The 22,001-nt window shown below is 49.6% G+C and overlaps 1 protein-coding gene across 6 annotated transcripts in view; it reads right to left on the reverse strand.

Annotated features, from left to right (window-relative positions):
• DMD (dystrophin) overlaps positions 1-22,001 on the reverse strand; it is a 553,630-nt gene that overhangs the window by 60,175 nt on the left and 471,454 nt on the right. For all 6 annotated transcript variants that reach the window (XM_038757062.1, XM_038757063.1, XM_038757065.1 and 3 more), the window contains 2 exons: positions 11,374-11,452; positions 7,043-7,103 (listed from right to left, as the gene is read on the reverse strand). In XM_038757062.1, coding sequence (XP_038612990.1) covers positions 7,043-7,103; positions 11,374-11,452 — 140 coding nt within the window. The remainder of the gene's footprint in view (positions 1-7,042; positions 7,104-11,373; positions 11,453-22,001) is intronic.

Here is a 22,001-nt window from a genome sequence, read left to right on the forward strand (position 1 = left end):
GACATCCTTGCATTGTACTCTCTCCACTGCTCAGTAATAATAATAATAATAATAATAGCATTTATTAAGCACTTACTATGTGCAAAGCACTGTTCTAAGTGCTGGGTCTGCAGACAGTAATACCACGGATGAATGCATCCTGTCTTCTAACTCTAAGGATTCTCCTCTACACACACAGCGGCTGCTGATTGCCTGTGTGGATATTGAGAGTGAATTGTGTTGGAAAAAATGGTTTGTTTCTGGGGGACATCCTTGCATTGTACTCTCTCCATTGTTCAGTAATAATAATAATAATGGCATTTATTAAGTGCTTACTATGTGCAAAGCACTGTTCTAAGTGCTGGGTCTGCACACAGTAATACCAGGGATGAATTCATCCTGTCTTCTAACTCTAAGGATTCTCCTCTACACACACAGTGGCTGCTGATTGCCTGTGTGGACATTGAGAGTGAATTGTGTTGGAAAAAGTGTTTTTTTTCCGGGGGACATCCTTGCATTGTACTCTCTCCACTGCTCAGTAATAATATTAATATTATTATTAATAATAATAATAATAATGACATTTATTAAGCGCTTACTATGTGCAAAGCACTGTTCTAAGCGCTGGGTCTGCACACAGTAATACCACGGATGAATTCATCCTGTCATCTAACTCCAAGGATTCTCCTCTACACACACAGCAGGTGCTGACTGCCTGGTGGATATTGAGAGTGAATTGTGTTGGAAAAAATGGTTTGTTTCTGGGGGACATCCTTGCATTGTACTCTCTCCACTGCTCTGTAATAATAATAACAATGGCATTTATTAAGCGCTTACTATGTGCAAAGTACTGTTCTAAGCCTGGGTCTGGACACAGTAATACCACGGATGAATTCATCCTGTCTTCTAACTCTTAAGGATTCTCCTCTACACACACAGCAGCTGCTGATTGCCTGTGTGGATATTGAGAGTGAATTGTGTTGGAAAAAATGGTTTGTTTCCAGGGGACATCCTTGCATTGTACTCTCTCCACTGCTCAGTAATAATAATAATGGCATTTATTAAGTGCTTACTATGTGCAAAGCACTGTTCTAAGCGCTGGGTCTGCACACAGTAATACCACGGATGAATTCATCCTGTCTTCTAACTCTGAAGGAGTCTCCTCTACACACACAGCAGCTGCTGATTGTCTGTGTGGATATTGAGAGTGAATTGTGTTCGAAAAAATGGTTTGTTTCCGGGGGACATCCTTTTCCTGATCCACCTTAACGGGGGCTGACACTAAATCCATCACATTCTTTCTTCCCTTTCCCATTCAATAGGGCCCAGCAATTGGGATTTTCAAACAGTCTGAAATGCTGACACTCTGCATAATCTCCTTTCTTCTGCAGCTACAAATACAGAGCTGGATTCAATTAGGCTCCCAGCAGGTGAAAAACCCAATTAGGTAATCCATTCTTTGGGTTTTTCTCTTCCTGACACCCAGGCATCACCTTTTTTTTTTTTTAATCCTAAGGGGCATTGAGAATCATTTCTCAATTCAGAGGCAAATTAACCCGGTGATCTGTGACCTCTGACCACTGGCCATTGCAAAAATGTTTTGCAAAAGCCACTAAAATGTAAAAAGATTGAATTCATGATTTTCTTGCTGGTTTTTTTTTTTTTTTCATTTTGGATTTTTGGGGGGTTCTATTCTCCCAAATCCATAAAACGTTTCAGGCCTTTTGAACTCCCTGACAATAATGGGTTTTTTTTGTTTTTTTTTTTGCTCTGGAAAGAAGGCTGTGATCTAATAATAGTATTATCTCGTAATCTTCTCATTATCTTCTAGACTGTGAGCCCACTGTTGGGTAGGGACTGTCTCTATACGGTGCCAACTTGTACTTCCCAAGCGCTTAGTACAGTGCTCTGCACACAGTAAGCGCTCAATAAATACGATTGAATGAATGAATGAATGAATGAATAATGATGATAATGATAACATTTATAAAACACTTACAACGTTCTCAGTAAGTTTGAATGAGAACTCACTCATTCCCACTGGTTTCAACTACCATCTCTATGCAGATGATTTCCATTCATTCATTCAGTCATATTTATTGAGCTCTTACTCTGTGAAGATTTCCAAATCTACATTTCCCCTCCTTCTCTAGGGTCTTTGCATGTCTTCCTGCCTTCAGGACATCTCTAACCTGGATAATAATGATAGTGGTATTTATTAAGCACTTATTGTGTGCCAGGCACTGTACTAAGCACCGGGGTTGATACAAACAAATCGGGCTGGACAAAGTCCCGGTCCCACGTGGGGCTCACAGTCTCAATCCCCACTTTACCCTAAAACTATACCCATATCAAAAACTAAATATGTCCAGAATAAAACACCCAAACCCTGTCCTCCGTCTTTCCTATCACTGTAGACAATACCACCATCTGCCCTACCTCACGAGCCCATAACCTTGATGTACTTCTGGACTCATCTCGATCACGTAACCCAAATATTCATTCTGTCGCCAAATTCTGTTGGTCCTACCTTCGTGACATCACTAAAATCCACACTTTCATGTCCATCCAAACTGCTGCTGTGCCGATCCAAGCACTTATTCCTCTTGGCTGCCCCACTTATCTCCTCCCCAACCTCCCTGCCTCTCCCCACTCCGGTCCATATTTCTGGAGCGTCTTCCAAATAAACGTTCAGCCCACTTCCCCTCTCTCCTCGAAAACCTCCGGTGGTTGCCCACCCACCTCCGCATCCAACACACTCCTTCCCATCGGCTTTAAAAGATACACTCGACTCGCCCCCTTCATTCATTCAGTCGTATCTATTAAGCACTTTCTGTGTGCAGAGCACTGTAATGAGCACTTTGGAGAGTATGATATAAGTATAAACAGACACATTCCATGTCCAAAACTAGTTTTGCTACAGCCTGCTCTTCCGGCTCCAGTGTACCCATTGTGCTCGGATCTCATCTGTCTCATCACTGATCCCTTTCCCACAGTGTTTTGTTGGCCCGGAACTCCCTGCCCCCTCCAAGTAGGCCAGACCACCACCCGCCCCACCTTCGCAGCGTTATTAAAGTCACATCTCCGCCAGCCAAAGTCTCCTTTTTCCCAAACCCCACACCCTTCTGCATCTTGGATCTGGGTGATGAGGCTGCGGGCCGCCCGGCACCTCACCCCCGTCCTTTTCAGATTCGGCCTCCAGAGTCTGAACAGAAACCCCCCGCTGCCACGAACGTGGCTCTTCGGGAGCGGGAGCTGAAATGGGAAAACTGTCCCACCTGTTTCCCGCTCCTGTAGTTTCCGTCTCCCTGGATACACCGAAAACTTTCTACAGTACAGAAGTCCGGGCACAGAGCAGAAATCCCAAGTTGGGGGGTACCCTTCAATGTCCTGAGCTTCCAAATCCTCCCAGCCATCTCCCCCCGGCCCAGCCTGAGAACGGGGACGCGCTACCATGTGACAGTGGAAAGAGCACGGGTTTGAAAGTTGGAAGATCTGGGTTCTAATCCAGGCTCTGCCCCTTGTCTGCTGTGTGACCTTGGGTGAGCCACTTCAGTTTTCTGCGCCTCGGTTCCCTCGTCAGTCAGATGGTGATCAAAAGTCCGAGCCACATTTAGGACAACCTGATTACCCTGTATCTACCCCAGTGCTTAGAACGGTACTTGGAACATAATAAGTGCTTAACAAATACTATTATTATTATTATTTCCTGGGCGGAACCCCCCACCTCGGGGCCTCCCATCAAAGCCACCCTGGATTCAGATAGACAGATGAACGAATGGGGACAGAGAGTCCAGGTAGGGAGGAGGAGGATTAGAAAGGGGAGGGAGAAGGTGGCCGACAATAATAATAATAATGATGGCATTTGTTAAGCGCTTAATATGTGCAAAGCACTGTTCTAAGCGCTGGGGGACACAAGGTGATCAGGTTGTCTCACGTGGGGCTCACAGTCTTTATCCCCATTTTACTGATGAGGGAACTGAGGCTCAGAGAAGTTAAGTGACTTGCCCAAGGTCACACAGCAGACATGCGGTGGAGCCGGGATTCAAACCCACGACCTTTGACTCCAAAGCCCGGGCTCTTTCCACTGAGCCACGCTGCTTCTCTAACCCACAACCCCGGGGGAGGGGGTTACAACCAAAATCTTCAGAGAAAGACCTGCTTCCCGCACCATTCATTCATTCATTCATTCAATCGTATTTATTGAGCGCTTACTGTGTGAAGAGCACTGTAGTAAGCGCTTGGGAAGTACAAGTTGACACCAGGCACGGCTGACCCCGAACCATGCACTGGATTGGATCCGTGCCCCGCCGGGAGCGGGCTGGAAGTTGTCCGGGCGAGGAGCGAGCCGGCACAGAACACGGCCGTTCTTCGGGGGTCCCGAGACCACCGGGAAAAACGGGGCTGAGATCCCACCGGCAGCCCCGGTCCGAGCGCGGGCAGGGACCGTCGACCAAGAAACGGGTTCATGGAATGTGCACCTGAGCAGGCTGCTTCCCCTCGGCCTCAAGGTTTTGTTGTTTTTTGCGGGGTGGAGGGGAATGAAAACACAACAAATCCGCCCTGTAGCCCTGGATGTGGAATGCCTACGATGGGAGACCGTTGCCATGGCGACACTGATTTTAACACGGCTTCCTTTGGCCAGCACGTGAACTGCCCCCACCACGGTTTTAACTTCTGCAAATGTCGTTTAAAAAACGAAAACCCATTAATGACTAGCAAGGGCACGGCGTTCCAGTTTAATTAGAATAATCAGGGGATGGCAGAGGCTCAAAGTACAGGTTTGTGAATCGCTACAGAGCTCTCCCTGTTGAAATGAATCAACCCCGATGAGGATTTTGGTCTTTTTCTCTGAAGGAGCTTTTAGAAGGGAACTGTTGTACTTTGCCTCAAAAGAGATTAATGACGATAAAAAGGTCCCTACTTTCTGAGAAAGGTTTTTGAAACCCGAACTTCATTCATTCATTCATTCAATCGCATTTATTGAGTGCAGAGCACTGTACTAAGCGCTTGGGATGTACAAGTTTGCAACTTCAGGGTTGGAGACAGAGAGAGAGAAGACAGTCGGGGGACGGGAGGTTAAGAGGCAAGGTTGGCCTCTCATACCGCGGGCGAGGGGCGCGCTCCATGTTCCCAAAAGAATAAACACATCGAAAGATCCGAACCAAGAAACAGCCAGACGACAACCGTGGCAGGTAAGGGAAGACTGTGGAGAGCTAATTCTGAAAGTAACTTGATCTGATTACCCCGCAGCAAGAGGGAGGGAACGTTCACAACGGGGTTTTATTTTCTTTACTCTTCCATGCTTCAAGGACTTCAGTGCTTCAACATTTCATTCATTCATTCAATCGTATTTCTTGAGCGCTTAATAATAATAATAATAATGTTGGCATTTGTTAAGCACTTACTGTGTACCAAGCACTGTTCTGAGCGCTGGGGTAGATACGTGGGGCTCACGGTCTTAATCCCCATTTTACAGAGGAGGGAACTGAGGCACAGAGAAGTTAAGTGACTTGTCCAAAGTCACACAGCTGACAAATGGTGGAGCCAGGATTTGAACCTATGACCTCTGACTCCCAAGCCCGGGCTCTTTCCACTGAGCCACACTGCTTCTCTGCTTACTATGTGCAGAGCATGTCCTCTACTAGGCTTAAGGGCCTGCATTGCAGATACTCGGAGAGACGTACACATTTTCAACCCACTTTCCAAACCTGTAGTGTGCCAATCATAGCCGGGCTATTTGTTAAGCGCTTACTATGCGCCAAGCACAGCACTAAGCGCTGGGGTGGATACGACATAATCGAGTCTGGCACGATTCTTGCCCCACTTGGGGTTCTCAGTCTAAGGGAGAGGGAAAAAGGTACAGATTCCCCACTTTAGAGACGAGGCGACTCCTAAGAAGTTCAGTGACTTGACCAAGGCCACACCAGAGGCAAGTAGCGGGGGTGGGATTAGAACTCAGGGCCTCTAGATCCCAGTCTCGTGCTCTTCCCTCTAGGCCAGGGCGTTTCTCTTCAGCACCGGGAGGTAGAAATGAGCCCGGAGAAACCGGAGCTGCCCACAGTCAAGATTTTCACCTTCAACACCGAGCTTGGCGCGGTCGTCATATTAAGCTACCTAAGCAGCACGCACCAAACAAAAACGCGATCAACGAGGAGGTGGAAGATTGAACGGCGAAGACCGCCGCAGTCGGCGCGAGGCCGACATGGCTCGCCCGCATCCGGCTTAATACCAACACGCTATAAAAGGGTCATTTCACCACAACCTCGGCTAGGGTGGAAGGGACGGCCCACAGGCAGCCATCGACTGCTCAAGCGACGTCCTTCCGTCAAGGATGTCGACTCCTCGAGCGATCGGCATCGCCGTGGGCAGGGAATGTGCCCGTCCGTTGTTATATTGTACTCTCCCGAGCGCTTAGTACAGTGCTCTGCACACAAAAAGCAGTCGCTACGATCGACCGATTGACTCGGCGAGCTACACGCGATAACACAAAGGTTGGCGGCAAGAACGGGTCGGGAGGGGGAACGCTCCGAAAGAGCAGCCGCGGCGACACGACGGACCCTGCCCCCAGCGTAGATCAGGACCGCCCGCCGACCGGCACGCACCCGAGGCAGCGAGAATCGGTGACCCGACACGGACGAGGACTACCGACCCGAAGGACCGTCTTTGAGGACGTCTGGGGACATCACGATCCCCTGGGGGCAAAATGCCACTAGCAGAGTGGAGTGATTCTCTGGCCCCAGGAGCACAGAGGATGCCCGGACTAGCAGAGATCGACGTGTGAAAAATCACTAGGAGAATCCATTTCTCGACCGTCTGAGATGGCGCCCCTCATTCATTCATTCGATCGTATTTATTGAGCGCTTACTGTGTGCAGAGCACAGCTGGAGAGGGTCAAAGGGAGGCCCCCGCTTGTTGTGGCGAGGCTAGGGGCCCCAACATCATTCCCAGGGGCCGCCACGGGGAGGGAAAAACCCAAGAACGTTGAAGGTCTTATGGGCGCAAACCAACTCGAAGGAGAACCCAATAAAGACTTCCTCTACATTGCAGTTTTCAAACTTACTTGATGTAGTATGGCACTTTGTTGGGTGAAACCGCTCTTTCCCAGGGGCCCTGCACAGACGCTGAGGAGGAAGGAAAAGGAGAAAAATACAAGGAGGTCAAATTCAAAGCCGACAGGAGAGACGACGTTAATCTCCGGAATTACGATTTTACCCCTGGCCAGGCTGAGAACGGCCTATTTGCTCAGATGCCCACGAAGGGAGGAAAGAGAAACTCGCCCCGCTCCGGGAAATTCTGCTCTTCATCTGAAGGAAAGGGAACGGGCTCAGCTATCGAGATAAAGAGTTGCCTTCCCCCACAAACCGGCAGCACTGATAATAAAAAAAATACGTGGGGAATTCTGTCTTTCTCCGGAGACTCTCCCACCTGTGGCCAATGACCCCCGCCTCAGTTCCTACCGCTCGCCCGACTGGCTCATTTCAGGATTTTAGAAACAAAATTACCACTTGGTTTGGATGTGAGTTTGGGGATGAGTCAAGGTTAACTAAAAGCCTTATCCCCCCCGATGGTGGTTTATTTTTTTATTTGCGTTAGGGAGAGTCTATTTTCAGTTTTATTTTCTCCATTCCCAAATGGACAGTCCTTTCACTGATTCCAAAATGAGAAGCAGCGGGGGCCGGATCCGCACGACTGTATTAAAGAGGGGCTTAAAACCAACAGAAAATGACAAAACACGGTAATTTTCTTGGTACGCGGTAATCTTAATCTGTCAGTCACTGGAATTGATTGAGTGCTTACTGTGTGTACAGCACTATGCTGAGCACTCTGGAAAAGCAGCAGCGTGGCTCAGTGGAAGGAGCCCGGGCTTTGGAGTCAGAGGTCATGGGTTCAAATCCCGGCTCCGCTACCTGTCAGCTGTCTGTCTTTGGGCAAGTCACTTCACTTCTCTGGGACTCGGTTACCTCATCTGGAAAATGGGGATTAAGACCGTGAGCCCCCCGTGGGACAACTTGATCACCTTGTAACCTCCCCAACGCTTAGAACAGTGCTTTGCATACAGTAAGCGCTTAACAAATACCATTATTATTATTATAAAAGTACAATTCAACAGAGTGGACAGACAACACTCACGTCTACAAGGAGTTTACACGTCTACAGGGGAAGACTGATATTAGAGTAGGCTGAGCCCCCTTTTTCCTCTCCTCCTCCCCCCTCCCCGCAGCACTCGCATATATATATTTGTACAGATTTATTACTCTATTTATTTTACTTGTACTTATTTACTATTCTATTTATTTTGTTAATGATGTGCGCATAGCTTTAATTCTATTTGTTCTGACGATTTTGACACCCGCCTCCATGTTCTGTTTTGTTGCCCGTCTCCCCCTTCTAAACCGTAAGCGGGTTGTTGAGTAGGGACCGTCTCTATATGTTGCCGACTTGTACTTCCCAGGCGCTTAGTACAGTGCTCTGCACACAGTAAGCGCTCAATAAATACGACTGAATGAATGAATGAATGAACATCTGCCTCAGAGGCCACATTCAACCCCCTCAGTCAATCGGTGGGTTTCTCGACTGTGAGCCCGGTGTTGGGTAGGGACCATCTCTAGATGTTGCCGACTTGGACTTCCCAAGCGCTTAGTACAGTGCTCTGCACACAGTAAGCGCTCAATAAATACGACTGAATGAATGAATGAATGAGCATCTGCCTCAGAGGCCACATTCAACCCCCTCAGTCAATCGGTGGGTTTCTCGACTGTGAGCCCGTTGTTGGGTAGGGACCGTCTCTAGATGTTGCCGACTTGGACTTCCCAAGCGCTTAGTACAGTGCTCTGCACACAGTAAGCGCTCAATAAATACGACTGAATGAATGAATTAGGGATAGGGGAAATAGTAAAATAATTTCTGGGAAGCGCTTCTGAACTGGACCGTGTTCCCTATGAGATGCGATATGGTAGATACACTTAATAATATAATGATAATAATAACGATGACATTTATTAAGCGCTTACTACCTAGCAGGGAAGCAGCGTGGCTCGGCAGAAAGAGCCCGGGCTTGGGAGTCAGAGGTCATGGGTTCTAACCCCGGCTCCGCCGCTTGTCAGCTGTGTGACCTCGGGCGAGTCGCTCGACTTCTCTGTGCCTCAGTTACCTCATCTGAGGACTGGGAGCCCCACGTGGGACAAGCTGATAATCTTGTAAACTCCCCAGCGCTTAGAAAAATGCTTTGCACATAGTAAGCGCTTAATAAATGCCATCGTCATTATTACTACTACACAGGAGCAGACCCAGAGGTGGCAGACACACAGGGGCAGATAAGAACAATCCTGGGATTTGTTAAGCACTTACTGGATGCCAGACACTGAACTAAGCGCTGGGGTGGATGCAAGCGAATCGGGTTGGACACTGACCCTGTCTGACATGCGGCTCGCAGTCTTAATGCCCATTTTACAGATGAGGAAACTGAGGCCCAGAGAAGTGAAGTGACTTGCCCAAAGTCACGCAGCTGACAAGTGGTGGAGCCGGGATTTGAAACAACACTACCTAACCTTAGTTTTTAATAACAATGATAATATAGATTGTGGTATTTGTAAAATGTTTACTCCTGGGGAGAAGGAAAGGAAAGGCATATAAACTCGTAATGAGCGACTGTCCTATCTACTCTTTGGCTGAAATTAGACTGTGAGGGGAATCAGGAGATCTGGGTTCAAGTCAGAGTTTTGCCACTAGCCTGCTGTGTGACCGTGGGCAAGTCACTTACCCCCAGGTACTGTACTACATGCTGGAGTAGAGACAAGCTCATCAGGTTGGACACAGTTCCTGTCCCAGATGAGGAAACTGAGGCACAGGGCAGTAAAGTAACTTGCCCAAGGTCACCCAGCAGACAATGAATGGGCAGAGCTAGGATTAGAACTCACAACCATCCGACTCCCAGTCCGTGCTCTGTCCACTACGCCGTGGGTAGAAGACAGGAGGGTGGCAGACCTGTGGGTGGCATGTAGGCATGTAGCAGGCGTGTAGACGGCACATGGGCCAAAGCCACCTGATCCTGGGGAAGCGCTTCCCCCATTCCTCTGTCCCTTCCTCCCTCCCCATTGTCAGACACACCTCGCTCTCTCTGAGGTCAAATCCCACAGATACGATTGAATGAATGAATGAATGAATAATAATGATACGGATGGCATTTATTAAGCGCTTACTCTATGCAAAGCACTGTTCTAAGCGCTGGGGAGGTTATAATAATAATAATAATAATAATAATGGTGGCATTTGTTAAGCGCTTACTATGTGCAAAGCCCTGTTCACTCATTCATTCATTCAATCATATTTATTGAGCGCTTACTGTGCGCAGAGCACTGTACTAAGTGCTTGGGAAGTACAAGTTAGCGACATATAGAGATGGTCCCTATCCAACAGCGGGCTCACTGTTCTAAGCGCTGGGGAGGTCACAAGGAGATCAGGTCGTCCCACGGGGGGCTCACAGTCTTAATCCCCACTTTACAGATGAGGGAACTGAGGCCCAGAGAATAATAATAATCATTCATTCATTCATTCATTCATTCAAACATATTTATTGAGCGCTTACTGTGTGCAGAGCACTGTACTAAGCGCTTGGGAAGTACAAGTCGGCAACATCTAGAGACGGTCCCTGCCCAACAGCGGGCTCACAGTCTAGAAGGGGGAGACAGACAACAAAACAAAACATATTAACAAAATAAAATAAATAGAATAAGCGCTTACTATGTGCAGAGCACTGTTCTAAGCACTGGGGGGGGGAATACAAGGGGATCAAGTTGTCCCACGTGGGGCTCACAGTCTTAATCCCCATTTTACAGATGAGGCTCAGGGAAGTGAAGTGACTCGCCCAAGGCCACACAGCAGAGGTGCGGCGGAGTCGGGATTCGAACCCATGACCCTGGACTCCAAAGCCCGGGCTCTTTCCACCGAGCCCACCGAGCGCTCGGCGCAGAGGTCTGCATGCGGTGAGTGCTCGATAGTGCTTGGAGGCCTTCCCAGACTGAGCCCCTTCCTTCCTCTCCCCCTCGTCCCCCTGTCCACCCCCCCATCTTACCTCCTTCCCTTCCCCACAACACCTGTATATATGTATATATGTTTGTACATATTTATTACTCTATTTATTTACTTATTTTACTTGTACATATCTATTCTATTTATTTTATTTTGTTAGTATGTTTGGTTTTGTTCTCTGTCTCCCCCTTTTAGACTGTGAGCCCGCTGTTGGGTAGGGACTGTCTCTATATGTTGCCAATTTGTACTTCCCAAGCGCTTAGTACAGTGCTCTGCACATAGTAAGCGCTCAATAAATACAATTGATTGATTGATCCGAGCGATGACGGAGGGAGGGGGCGGAGGGAGGGCACAAAGACTTACTGGAGAGGAAGTGCTGGGACGAGGGGCCAAAGTCTCGGTGGGCGTCCTGCAACTGCTTGAGGCGCTCAGCCACTGTCACCTGGGGGAAAGAAGGAGACGCGGTCACCATCCTCCGGCCGCCACGGCTGAGCGCGGACCTCCTCCGGTCCCCCGCCTCGCCAACCCCAGGCCGGGGGCCCGGACCACGTCCCGATCCCTTCTTCCGCTGGGAAGGCCCAGGCCGGGCTACCCTCTGGGCGACATCGCCGGAGAAGCGGCGTGGCTGGGTGGAGAGCGCCCGGGCTTGGGAGTCAGAGGTCCTTGGTTCCAATCACGGCTCCGTCCCCTGTCAGCTGTGTGTCCCAGTGGGGCTCACAATCTCAATCCCCATTTCACAGATGAGGTCACTGAGGCCCAGAGAAGTTAAGCGGCTTGCCCAAGGCCACATGGCTGATAAGTGGCAGAGCCGGGATTGGAAGCCATGATCTCTGACTCTAAAGCCCGAGCTCTTTCCTACTGAGCCACACTGCTTCTCTAGAAGATAGATAAATAGATGGATAGATAGATTAGATATAGATAGATAGATAGATAGATAGATGATAGTGATAGATAGATAGATAGATAGATGATAGATAGATAGATGGATAGATGGATGGATGGATAGATAGATGATAGATAGATGATAGAGATAGATGATAGATTAGATAGATAGATAGATAGAGATAGATAGATAGATATAGATAGATAGATAGATTCTCTAGAAGATAGAAACAGGTAGATACAAGGTAACCAGGTTGTCCCAGTGGGGCTCACAATCTTAATCCCCATTTCACAGATGAAGTCACTGAGGCCCAGAGAAGTTAAGCGGCTTGTCCAAGGCCACACGGCTGATAAGTGGCAGAGCCGGGATTGGAACCCATGACCTCTGACTCCCAAGCTCGGGCTCTTTCCACTGAACCGCGCCGCTTCTCAAGAAAGGGAGGCGGCACTAAGATCGAAAGAAAGCCATGGCCCTCAAAAGTTGGTTTTATACGCTTAGTGGAACACTGCAATTCTACGTGGCATTTTGCTCCGCTACCCATCCTTCTAAAGAAGGGTGGAAATTGCAGCATGTGTCCCAGCGTGCATTTACAGGGTGCTTCTTCGGCTTCTCGATGATGATGGTGATGACAATAGTAATAATAATAATAACAATGGCATTTATTAAGTGCTTACTATGTGCAAAGTACTGTTCTAAGCACTGGGGAGGTTACAAGGAGATCAGGTTGTCCCACAGGGGGCTCACAGTCTTCATCCCCATTTTACAGATGAGGGAACTGAGGCACAGAGAAGTGAAGTGACTTGCCCAAAGTCACACAGCTGACAAGCGGTGGAGCCGGGATTCGAACCCATGACCTCTGACTCCAAAGCCCAGGCTCTTTTCACTGAGCCACGCTGCTTCTCAGCGTGATGAGCGTATAATGATGATACATAATCCTGGTATCAGACACTTATTATGTGCCAAGCACTTTACTAAGCACTGAGATAGGGAAAACACGATCAGCTCAAGCAAGTCTCCATCCTCTCAGTCTAAATGGAAGGGAAGAAAGGTACTTAATCCCCATTTTAAAGATGATGAAACTGAGGTCCACACACGTCAAGTACTTTGTCCAAGGTCACGCAACAGACGTGCGGTTAGAGGATATTAGAACCCGGATCTCTAGACTCCCTGGGCTCTTTCCAGTGGGCCCAGGCTTCTTCCACAAGAGACAACCCCCTCCTTTGAAGGCACCCAAATTCGGGGCATTTCCAGAGAGCCTGAACCTTCCGTACTCCTCTAAATCCCTTCCAGACTGACTGCATATCAAAGAGTTCGGGCCCCTGTACTGTTCCCAGATCTCCTCCTCCTCCTCCTCCTCCCGTTCCCTGAAAAGACTCTTTCTTTTCTCTCGGGAGTCGCCAGACCGGTTTGCCGTTGTTTTTTGCCCATCATTAGCTTCCCTCCCCTGCGTTAAAGATTGTTGCCGAATCCAACCTCCTCTGAGGTATCTGCTGACCAGAGCAGGGAGCTGGACGGAAACTCGAACACACTCACCCTGTCTCTGTCTCTCTCAGAGGTGGACAACGCCACTGTTGGCTAGGGTTTGCGGAGGTCTCCATCTGTCCATCCCCCCCGACCCACTTCCCACTTCTTAGAGAAGCAGCGTGGCCCAGTGGAAAGAGCCCGGGCTTTGGAGTCAGAGGTCGTGGGTTCAAGTCCCGGCTCCGCCAATTGTCAGCTGTGTGACTTCGGGCAAGTCACTTCACTTCTCTGGGCCTCAGTTCCCTCATCTGGAAAATGGGGATTAAGACTGGGAGCCCCAAGTGGGACAACCTGATCACCTTGTATCCTCCCCAGTGCTTAGAACAGTGCTTTGCACATAGTAAGCGCTTAACAAATGCCATCATCATTATTATTATTATTATTATTATTATTATTCCCACCCGCCTCACCTGGAAAGTGTGGGCAGAGCAATATTCTCTTGCTTTCTCTACCCCTCCACCCCTTTTCCTTTCCCCCGCTCCACTGTGGAAGCCTGCATTTTCCTGTTTCCCTCTAAAACGCTAATCTGGGAAGACTGTCTGTAGAGCCAGGTTGGCCATTGTGAGGCTACTAAACCAAAGCCAGGGCGGAAAAGCATTTCATCTACATATCTGTAATAATAATAATAATAATAATGGCATTTATTAAGCGCTTACTATGTGCCAAGCACTGTACTAAGCACTGGGGAGGTTACAAGGTGATCAGGTTGTCCCATGGGGGGGCTCACAGTTTTAATTCCCATTTTTTTACAGATGAGGCACAGAGAAGTTAAGTGACTTGCCCAAAGTCACACAGCTGACAATTGGTGGAGCCGGGATTTGAACCCATGACCTCTGACTCCAAAACCCGGGCTCTTTCCACTGAGCCACGCTGCTTCTCTACAGTGGAGAAACCTGCAAAAAGAAAGGACAAAAAAAGGCCTAGATTTCAAGGTCACCACGGCAACACAAAACGAACCCCCCTCTTCCAAACAATAATCTCCGTGACTTCGTTTTCTCCTTCTTCTTTTCTCCTGAGTAGGAAATCTTAAAATCCATCAGGAGACTGTGAGCCCGCCATTGGGTAGGGACGGTCTCTATATGTTGCCAACTTGTACTTCCCACGCGCTTAGTACAGTGCTCTGCACACAGTAAGCGCTCAATAAATACGACTGAATGAATGATTCTGGCACTGGAGGTTTAACCTTGCAGGGACGCATAGACAGTAGAGTGCGACCGACCGAAATGCATCGAGCCACTGGTCCCCGACAAAAAATAAGCTTCTTGGGTTAATATGCCTGCTATGAATCCCCAATCATTGACTGCTTTGGAGGATTTTTGCCTAAAAATCTGGGTATGGGGCATTGAATTTAAGGTTTTGGAGGGAAAAAAAGATGTAAGGAAAGCTTCTGGTTAGTTCCTTAAAGGGAGGTGGGAGTTTCAATTTCAAAATAATACACACAGTTTCTGACTTTGAAAACCACATGAGGGGTCTTTCTCTTGGCTTGGCTTTACAAGCAGCCGCTTAGCACACAGTAAGCTCTCAATAAATACGACTGAAAGAATCAGAGCCACCCGATAACGTCACTAATTCGGTTTATCAGCACACCCACAGACACCCATACGCGCATCTGCCTTCTCAGCACCGATGCCCCTATCTGTTCACTGAGCACTGGCCGCTATTATTATTATTATTATTTTGGTACTTGTTTAGTGCCTGCTACGGGCCAAACGCTATGATTTAAGGGCTGGGGTAGTTACAAGATAATCAGTCCGCACACAGTCCCTGTGCTATAAGGTGTTCACAGTCTATGTAGGAGGGAGTAGGTTTGAATCCCCGGTTTCCAGATGAGTAAACTGAACCCAAGAGAGGGCGAATGACTTGCTCAAGGCCGAATTCATGGGACAACATGGTGGGGCGAGGAACAGGCCAAGGAGACATCCTGAGGGAAGCAGGGTGGGTCAGTGGCTAGAAAACAGGCCTGGGAGTGAGGAGGACCTGAGTTCTAATCCCCTCTCTGCCACATGTCTGCTGTGCGACCCTAGGAGAGTCAATTAACTTCTCTGGGCCTCCATTGCCTCATCTGTAAAATGGGGATTAAGACTGTGAACCCCAGGGACTGTATACAACCTGATTAACTTGTATCAACGTCAGTGCTCGGAACAGTGCTTGGCACATAGTAAGCGTTTAACAAGTACCATTAATATTATTAGATGGAGAAGCAGCGCGGCTCAACGGAAAGAGCCCGGGCTTTGGAGTCAGAGGTCATGGGTTCAAATCCCAGCTCGGCCAACTGTCGGCTGTGGGACTTTGGGCAAGTCACTTCACTTCTCTGGGCCTCAGTTACCTCATCTGTAAAATGGGGATTGAGACTGTGAGCTCCCCGTGGGACAACCTGATCATCTTGTAACCTCCCTAGCGCTTAGAACAGTGCTTTGCACATAGTAAGTGCTTAATAAATGCCATTATTATTATTATTATTATTATGGAGACTCCAGAAAACGTCACCCTGGCTCTTGGAGCAGGCGTCCGGTCATTTGGCTTTCTCTTGTCCTAAGGGGATCTTTGCAGAGCTTCTGAGGGACAGAGGCATCTTTAATTCCACTGCAATTAGTATTCCCGCCCTGCCTCTGAAAACAATTGGCCACAATGCTACTTTGTTGGCTGGGTTTCACAAGTCTACCAACGCGGCATATCAATTCTCCGCCGAAGCCCGTAGGATCGCTAATACCAGTTGGGAAGACGGGCTCTCCGCCTGGCTGTCCCGGCTTCTCGGGGAGGGGGCGGCCCCCCCTCCGGCCTTGGCTCCTGTGGAAGCGGAGACCCCCCCTTCCCCGAGTCGGGCCCTGGGCCGCTGTGACAACTGGACGTTGGCTGTGCCTCAACTGGGCTGGGAGGCTCCCTGACCTGTGAAGTACAAGTTGCTAACCTGTCCTTCCCAAGCGCTTAGTACAGTGCTCTGCACACAGTAAGCGCTCAATAAATACGATTGAATGAATGAATGAATGAATGAATGAATGGAGCCCCGGGATTTCCTCCCATCACGGCTCAGCAGGGAGGCTTACCGGACCACCCGCGGGAGGCCTGGGATTTCTTCCCACTACCCTCAGTTCACCGGACCACGCGCAGGAGGCCCGGGATTTCTTCCCACTACCCTCAACTGGCCGGACCATGCACAGGTGGCCTGGGATTTCTTCCCACTACCCTCAGCTCGCTGGACCACATGCGGGAGGCCCGGGATTTCTTCCCACTACACTCAGCTGGCCGGACCGTGCACGGAAGGCCTGGGATTTCTTCCCACTACCCTCAACTCGCTGGACTGTGCATGGGAGGCCCGGGATTTCTTCCCACTACCCTCAGCTCCCCGGACCACACACGGGAGGCCCGGGATTTCTTCCCACTACCCTCAGCTCACCGGACCACACACGGGAGGCCCAGGATTTCTTCCCGCTACCCTCAGCTGGTCAGACCGCGCGCGGGAGGCCCGGGATTTCTTCCCACTACCCTCAGCTGACCGGACCGCGCGCAGGAGGCCTGGGATTTCTTCCCAATACCCTCAGCTCGCCGGACCGCGCGCGGGAGGCCGGGGATTTCTTCTCACTACCCTCAGCTCCCCAGGGAGGCTAACTGACCCTTACAGGTGGAGGCCTTGGGTTTCCTCCCAGGCCCCACGCCTCAACAGGAGGTTTGCTGGCTCTCACAAGACGAGGCCTGGGATTTCCCCCAAGAGCCCACGTCTACAGGGAGGCTCCCCGGCCCAAGCGGACAGTAGCCCCGTGGCCCTTCCTAGGCCCACAGCTCAGTTGGGAGGCTTTCTGGCCTTTGCGGGTGGAGATATGGGGGATGCCCCCATGACAATCAGGTGGGCAGCCCCCCTCCCATGGGACCCCCCATGACACACGGCCGCTGGGCTCTTGGGCTATTCTTCCAGCAGCTCTAGGGGAAGTCACCTTTTTGTCTCAGAGGCAGCACCTAGCCGACCTCCTCCTGGGTCCCATCGGGAGGCAGGGCTGCGGTCTCCAGGGCAACAGCGAGTCACCAAAGAGCTGGAAATGATTCGTTCATTCATTCCATCGTATTTATTGAGCGCTTACTGTGTGCCGAACCAACATATATTGCCAACTTGTACTTCCCAAGCGCTTAGTACAGTGCTCTGCACACAGTAAGCGCTCAATAAATACGATTGAATGAATGCCGAGCACTGGACTAAGCGCTTGGGAAGTACAGGTTGGCACCATATCGAGACGGTCCCTGCCCAACAGCGGGCTCACAGTCTAGAATGGGGAGACGGACAACAAAACAAAACACAGGTAGACAGGTGTCAAGTCGTCAGAATAAACAGAATAAAGGCTGGATGCACATCATTAACAATCAATCAATTGTATTTGAGCGCTTACTGTGTGCAGAGCACTGTACTAAGCGCTTGGGAAGCACAAGTTGGCAACATATAGAGACGGTCCCTACCCAACAGTGGGCTCACAGTCTAAAAGGGGGAGACAGAGAACAAAACCAAACATATTAACAAAATAAAATAAATAGAATAGATAGGTACAAGTAAAATAAATAGAGTAATAAATCCGCACAAATGGGGAGGGGAAGGAGGTAGGGTGGTGCCGGCTGAACTGTCTCTATGAACGGGTTCTCTCCTGGGGCCTGAATCCCCCCACCTGCCCACCCCACCATCTTCCTGAAAATCAGCTCCATGACCCCGGTAGCCAGTGCTGCCAGAGAGAGAGAGCAAAACGAAAAGAGAGACAGAGAGGGAGAGCACACAAAGCAATCTACTCCCTGCCTTTTTCCCGCTGAGAATTAATGGCTTTTAGATGGCCATTCAGATGTGGCTGGCTGAGGACAGAATTACCAGTAATGCTCTTTTAATTCTATTACAGGAGGACCACGGCTGTGTGTTTGGGGGCAGCAAGTGAGGGTGCACGTGGACTCGCGTGCTCTCGGGTGAAAGGGCCGGCCTTGTCATTTCTAGACTGTGAGCCCGCTGTTGGGTAGGGACCGTCTCTATGTGTTGCCAACTTGTACTTCCCAAGCGCTTAGTACAGTGCTCTGCACACAGTAAGCGCTCAATAAATACGATTGATTGATTGATTAAGCAGCGTGGCTCGGCGGAAAGAGCCGGGGCTTTGGCGTCAATCAATCAATTAATCGATAAATCCAACAATCAAAGGTATTTGATTAAGAGAAGCAGCGTGGCTCAGTGGAAAGAGCCAGGGCTTTGGCATCAGAGGTCATGGGTTCAAATCCCGGCTCCGCCACTTGTCAGCTGCGTGACTTTGGGCAAGCCACTTAACTTCTCTGTGCCTCAGTTACCTCATCTGTCAAATGGGGATTATAATAATAATGACAATGGAATTTATTAAGCGCTTACTATGTGCAAAGCACTGTTCTAAGCGCTGGGGAGTTGCAAGGTGATCAGGTTGTCCCACGAGGGGCTCACAATCTTAATCCCCATTTTACAGATGAGGGAACTGAGGCACAGAGAAGTTAAGCGACTGGCCCAAAGTCACACAGCTGACAATTGGCAGAGCCGGGGGTTTGAACCCGTGACCTCTGACTCCAAAGCCCGGGCTCTTTCCACTGAGCCACGCTGCTTCTTGTACTTGGGAAGTCCAAGTTGGCAACATCTAGAGGCTGTCCCTACCCAACAGCGGGCTCACAGTCTAGAAGGGGGAGACAGACAACAAAACCAAACATGGGGACAGGTGTCAAGTCATCAGAATCAACTAGATGCACATCATTAGCAAAATAAATAGAATAGTCAATATGGACAAGTAAAACACCGAATGGCCCCCGCGGCTGCTGCCCGGACCAGAACTGCCGAGGGCCCCGGAACCGGGGGTCCATGAGGCTGGGATTAGGTGACCATTTTCAACTATGGGGGGACCTCTTCTCCCTGGCCACGAGACCCTCTTGGCTTCCTCCCTCAGATAAGGATCATGTGGCTTCAGAGAACAGGAGCCATGCCCGGACTTCCCCTGCGACGAGATCACCCGAAGGCAGATCTTACAGAGATGGAAGCGAGGGAGGATAATGATAATAATAATAACGAATAATTCTGGTATTTTTTAAGTGCTTACTATGTGCCAAGCACTGTTCTGAGAGCTGGGATAGGTACAGGGTAATCAGGTTGTCCCATGTTGGGCTCACGCTTTTAATCCCTATTTTGCGGATGAGGGAACTGAGGCCTAGAGAAGTTAAGTGACTTACCCATCACCCAAATCAATCATCAGTAGTATTCATTCATTCATTCAATCCTATTTATTGAGTGCCTACTGTGTGCAGAGCACTGTACTAAGCGCTTGGGAAGTACAAGTTGGCAACACAGTTGAGTGTTTACTGCATGCAGAACATACTCCTAAGCGCTCGGGGGTGTACGACGTAATAAAAAGGGATAGTTTCCGCAAGTCTTGGGCCCTGGGGAGTGGGGCTCAACAAGTTATCAAACCTGGCTGGGGGTGGACCATTCATTCATTCATTCCGTTGCATTTATTGAGCGCTTACTGTGTGCAGAGCACTGTATTAAGCGCTTGGGAAGTACAAATCGGCGACATCTATCGGACCAGTGGCTTGAACCTCTAACTTAGGGTCTGCCGCAGTTGAAGAACCCATGAGTGGAACCCGGTTCGCCTCGGGAACCATGTTGGATCACCTAACGGGATTTTGAATCTATAATGTCGTTTCCTTTCACGCATTTCATTCAATCGTATTTACTGAGCGCTCACTGTGTGCTGAGCACTGTACTAAGTCCTTGGGAATCTCTTAAGTGCCCATGGAAATCCACGACAGAGCCGGACGTCGAGTCGCCCCGAGTCGGAACGTGACTTCACAGAAACACAAGCTCCTAATTCATAACACGGCTGAAGAGAAAAACGGAAACGTGACAGAAACGCCAAAACAAAAGTTTCCGGCCCGAGACATCCCTGTGATCCAACGAGATGGTCCACAGGGACAGTCCCGATCCCCGTCCCCCCACCGCAGGCCAGCACCCTGCGGTGAAAGTCAGCACAAAGTTCAGAGCGGCGTGGGAAACGAAAAGAAGTTGCTTCTCAAAAGAGGCCCGGAATGAAACCGTTCCTCTAGCGTGCCAAACTGGCGAGTTTCAGAAGCCCCAGAAGGCTCTGAAGCAGAATAATAATAACAACAACAATAACAATAATAATAATGATAACATTTGTTAAGCGCTTACTCTGTGCAAAGCACTGTTCTAAGCACTGGGGGGATACAAGGTGATCAGGTTGTCCCACGTGGGGCTCACAGTCATAATCCCCATTTTCCAGACGAGGTCACTGTGGCTCAGAGAAGTTAAGTGACTTGCCCAAGGTCACACAGCAGACAGGTGGCGGAGCAGGGATTCGAATCCATGACCTCTGACTCCAAAGCCCAGGCTCTTTCCACTGAGCCATGCTGCTTCTCTAGCAGCGAATGATTTCCACACATCGAACACCGCTCCTCTGAGCCTCAACCAAGCCATCGATGCTACTGACCGAGCACTTCCTGGGTACCGAGCACTGTGCTGAGGATTTGGAGGAGACAACGGAGGTGGTACGCTCGAGCCCAGCCCTCAAGGAGCAGACCACGGGCTCTGCCGCGTTCCGGGGATCCGCTGGGCCCGGGGCGGGAGGGGCCGGAGGGGCGGAGGGGCTGAGCTCCCTGTACGGAAGCCCCTTCCCCGCTCTTTCTCCCCTTCTCCCACTACTAACTTCCCCCGACCCCGCTCCCCAGGGCCCTGTGTGCGGGTGACCCTGCCACACCTCAGTTACCTCATCTGTAAATGGGAATTAAGACAGTGAGCCCCACGTGGAACAACCTGATCACCTTGCATCCTCCCTGGCGCTTGGAACAGTGCTTTGCACATAGTAAGCGCTTAACAAACGCCATCATCATCATCATCACCTAGGGGCTAGAGAAGTTAAGTGACTTGCCCATCACCCAAATCAATCATCAGCGGTATTCATTCATTCATTCAATTGTATTTATTGAGCGCTTACTGTGTGCAGAGCACTGTACTAAGCGCTTGGGAAGTACAAGTTGGCAACACATCAGTTGAGTGGGCCCACCGGAGAGCAGAGGGTCAAATCAGATGTCAAAGATGATGATGATGCTGATGATGATGAGGAGGAGGAGGAGGAGGAGGACGTCTACATGGGCTGAGCCGGGCGTTTCCCAGAAATCCTGGGGTCTGCGGGTCCTCAGCCTCTTCCCAGAAAGCTCCCCGACCACCCGCGTCCTTCTAATTAACCTCAGTGCTGCCATTTTGTTAGAAGCAGCGTGGCTCAGTGGAAAGAGCCCGGAATTTGGAGTCAGAGGTCCCGGGTTCAAATCCCAACTCGGCCACTTGTCAGCTGTGTGGCTTTGGGCAAGTCACTTCACTTCTCTGGGCCTCAATTACCTCATCTGTAAAGTGGGGATTAAGTCTGTGAGCCCCACGTGGGACAACTTGATTACTGTGTATCTACCCCAGCGCTTAGAACAGTGCTTTGCACATAGTAAGCGCTTAATAAATGCCATCATTATTATTATTGTTACGACGGCAGAATGAGCGGGCTTGGCATTTAGCCAACGCTCCTTCTCATTTGAGTTGTTTTCTCCTCCGTCG

Source organism: Tachyglossus aculeatus, chromosome 15, assembly GCF_015852505.1.
Source record: "Tachyglossus aculeatus isolate mTacAcu1 chromosome 15, mTacAcu1.pri, whole genome shotgun sequence".
NCBI lineage: Eukaryota > Metazoa > Chordata > Mammalia > Monotremata > Tachyglossidae > Tachyglossus > Tachyglossus aculeatus.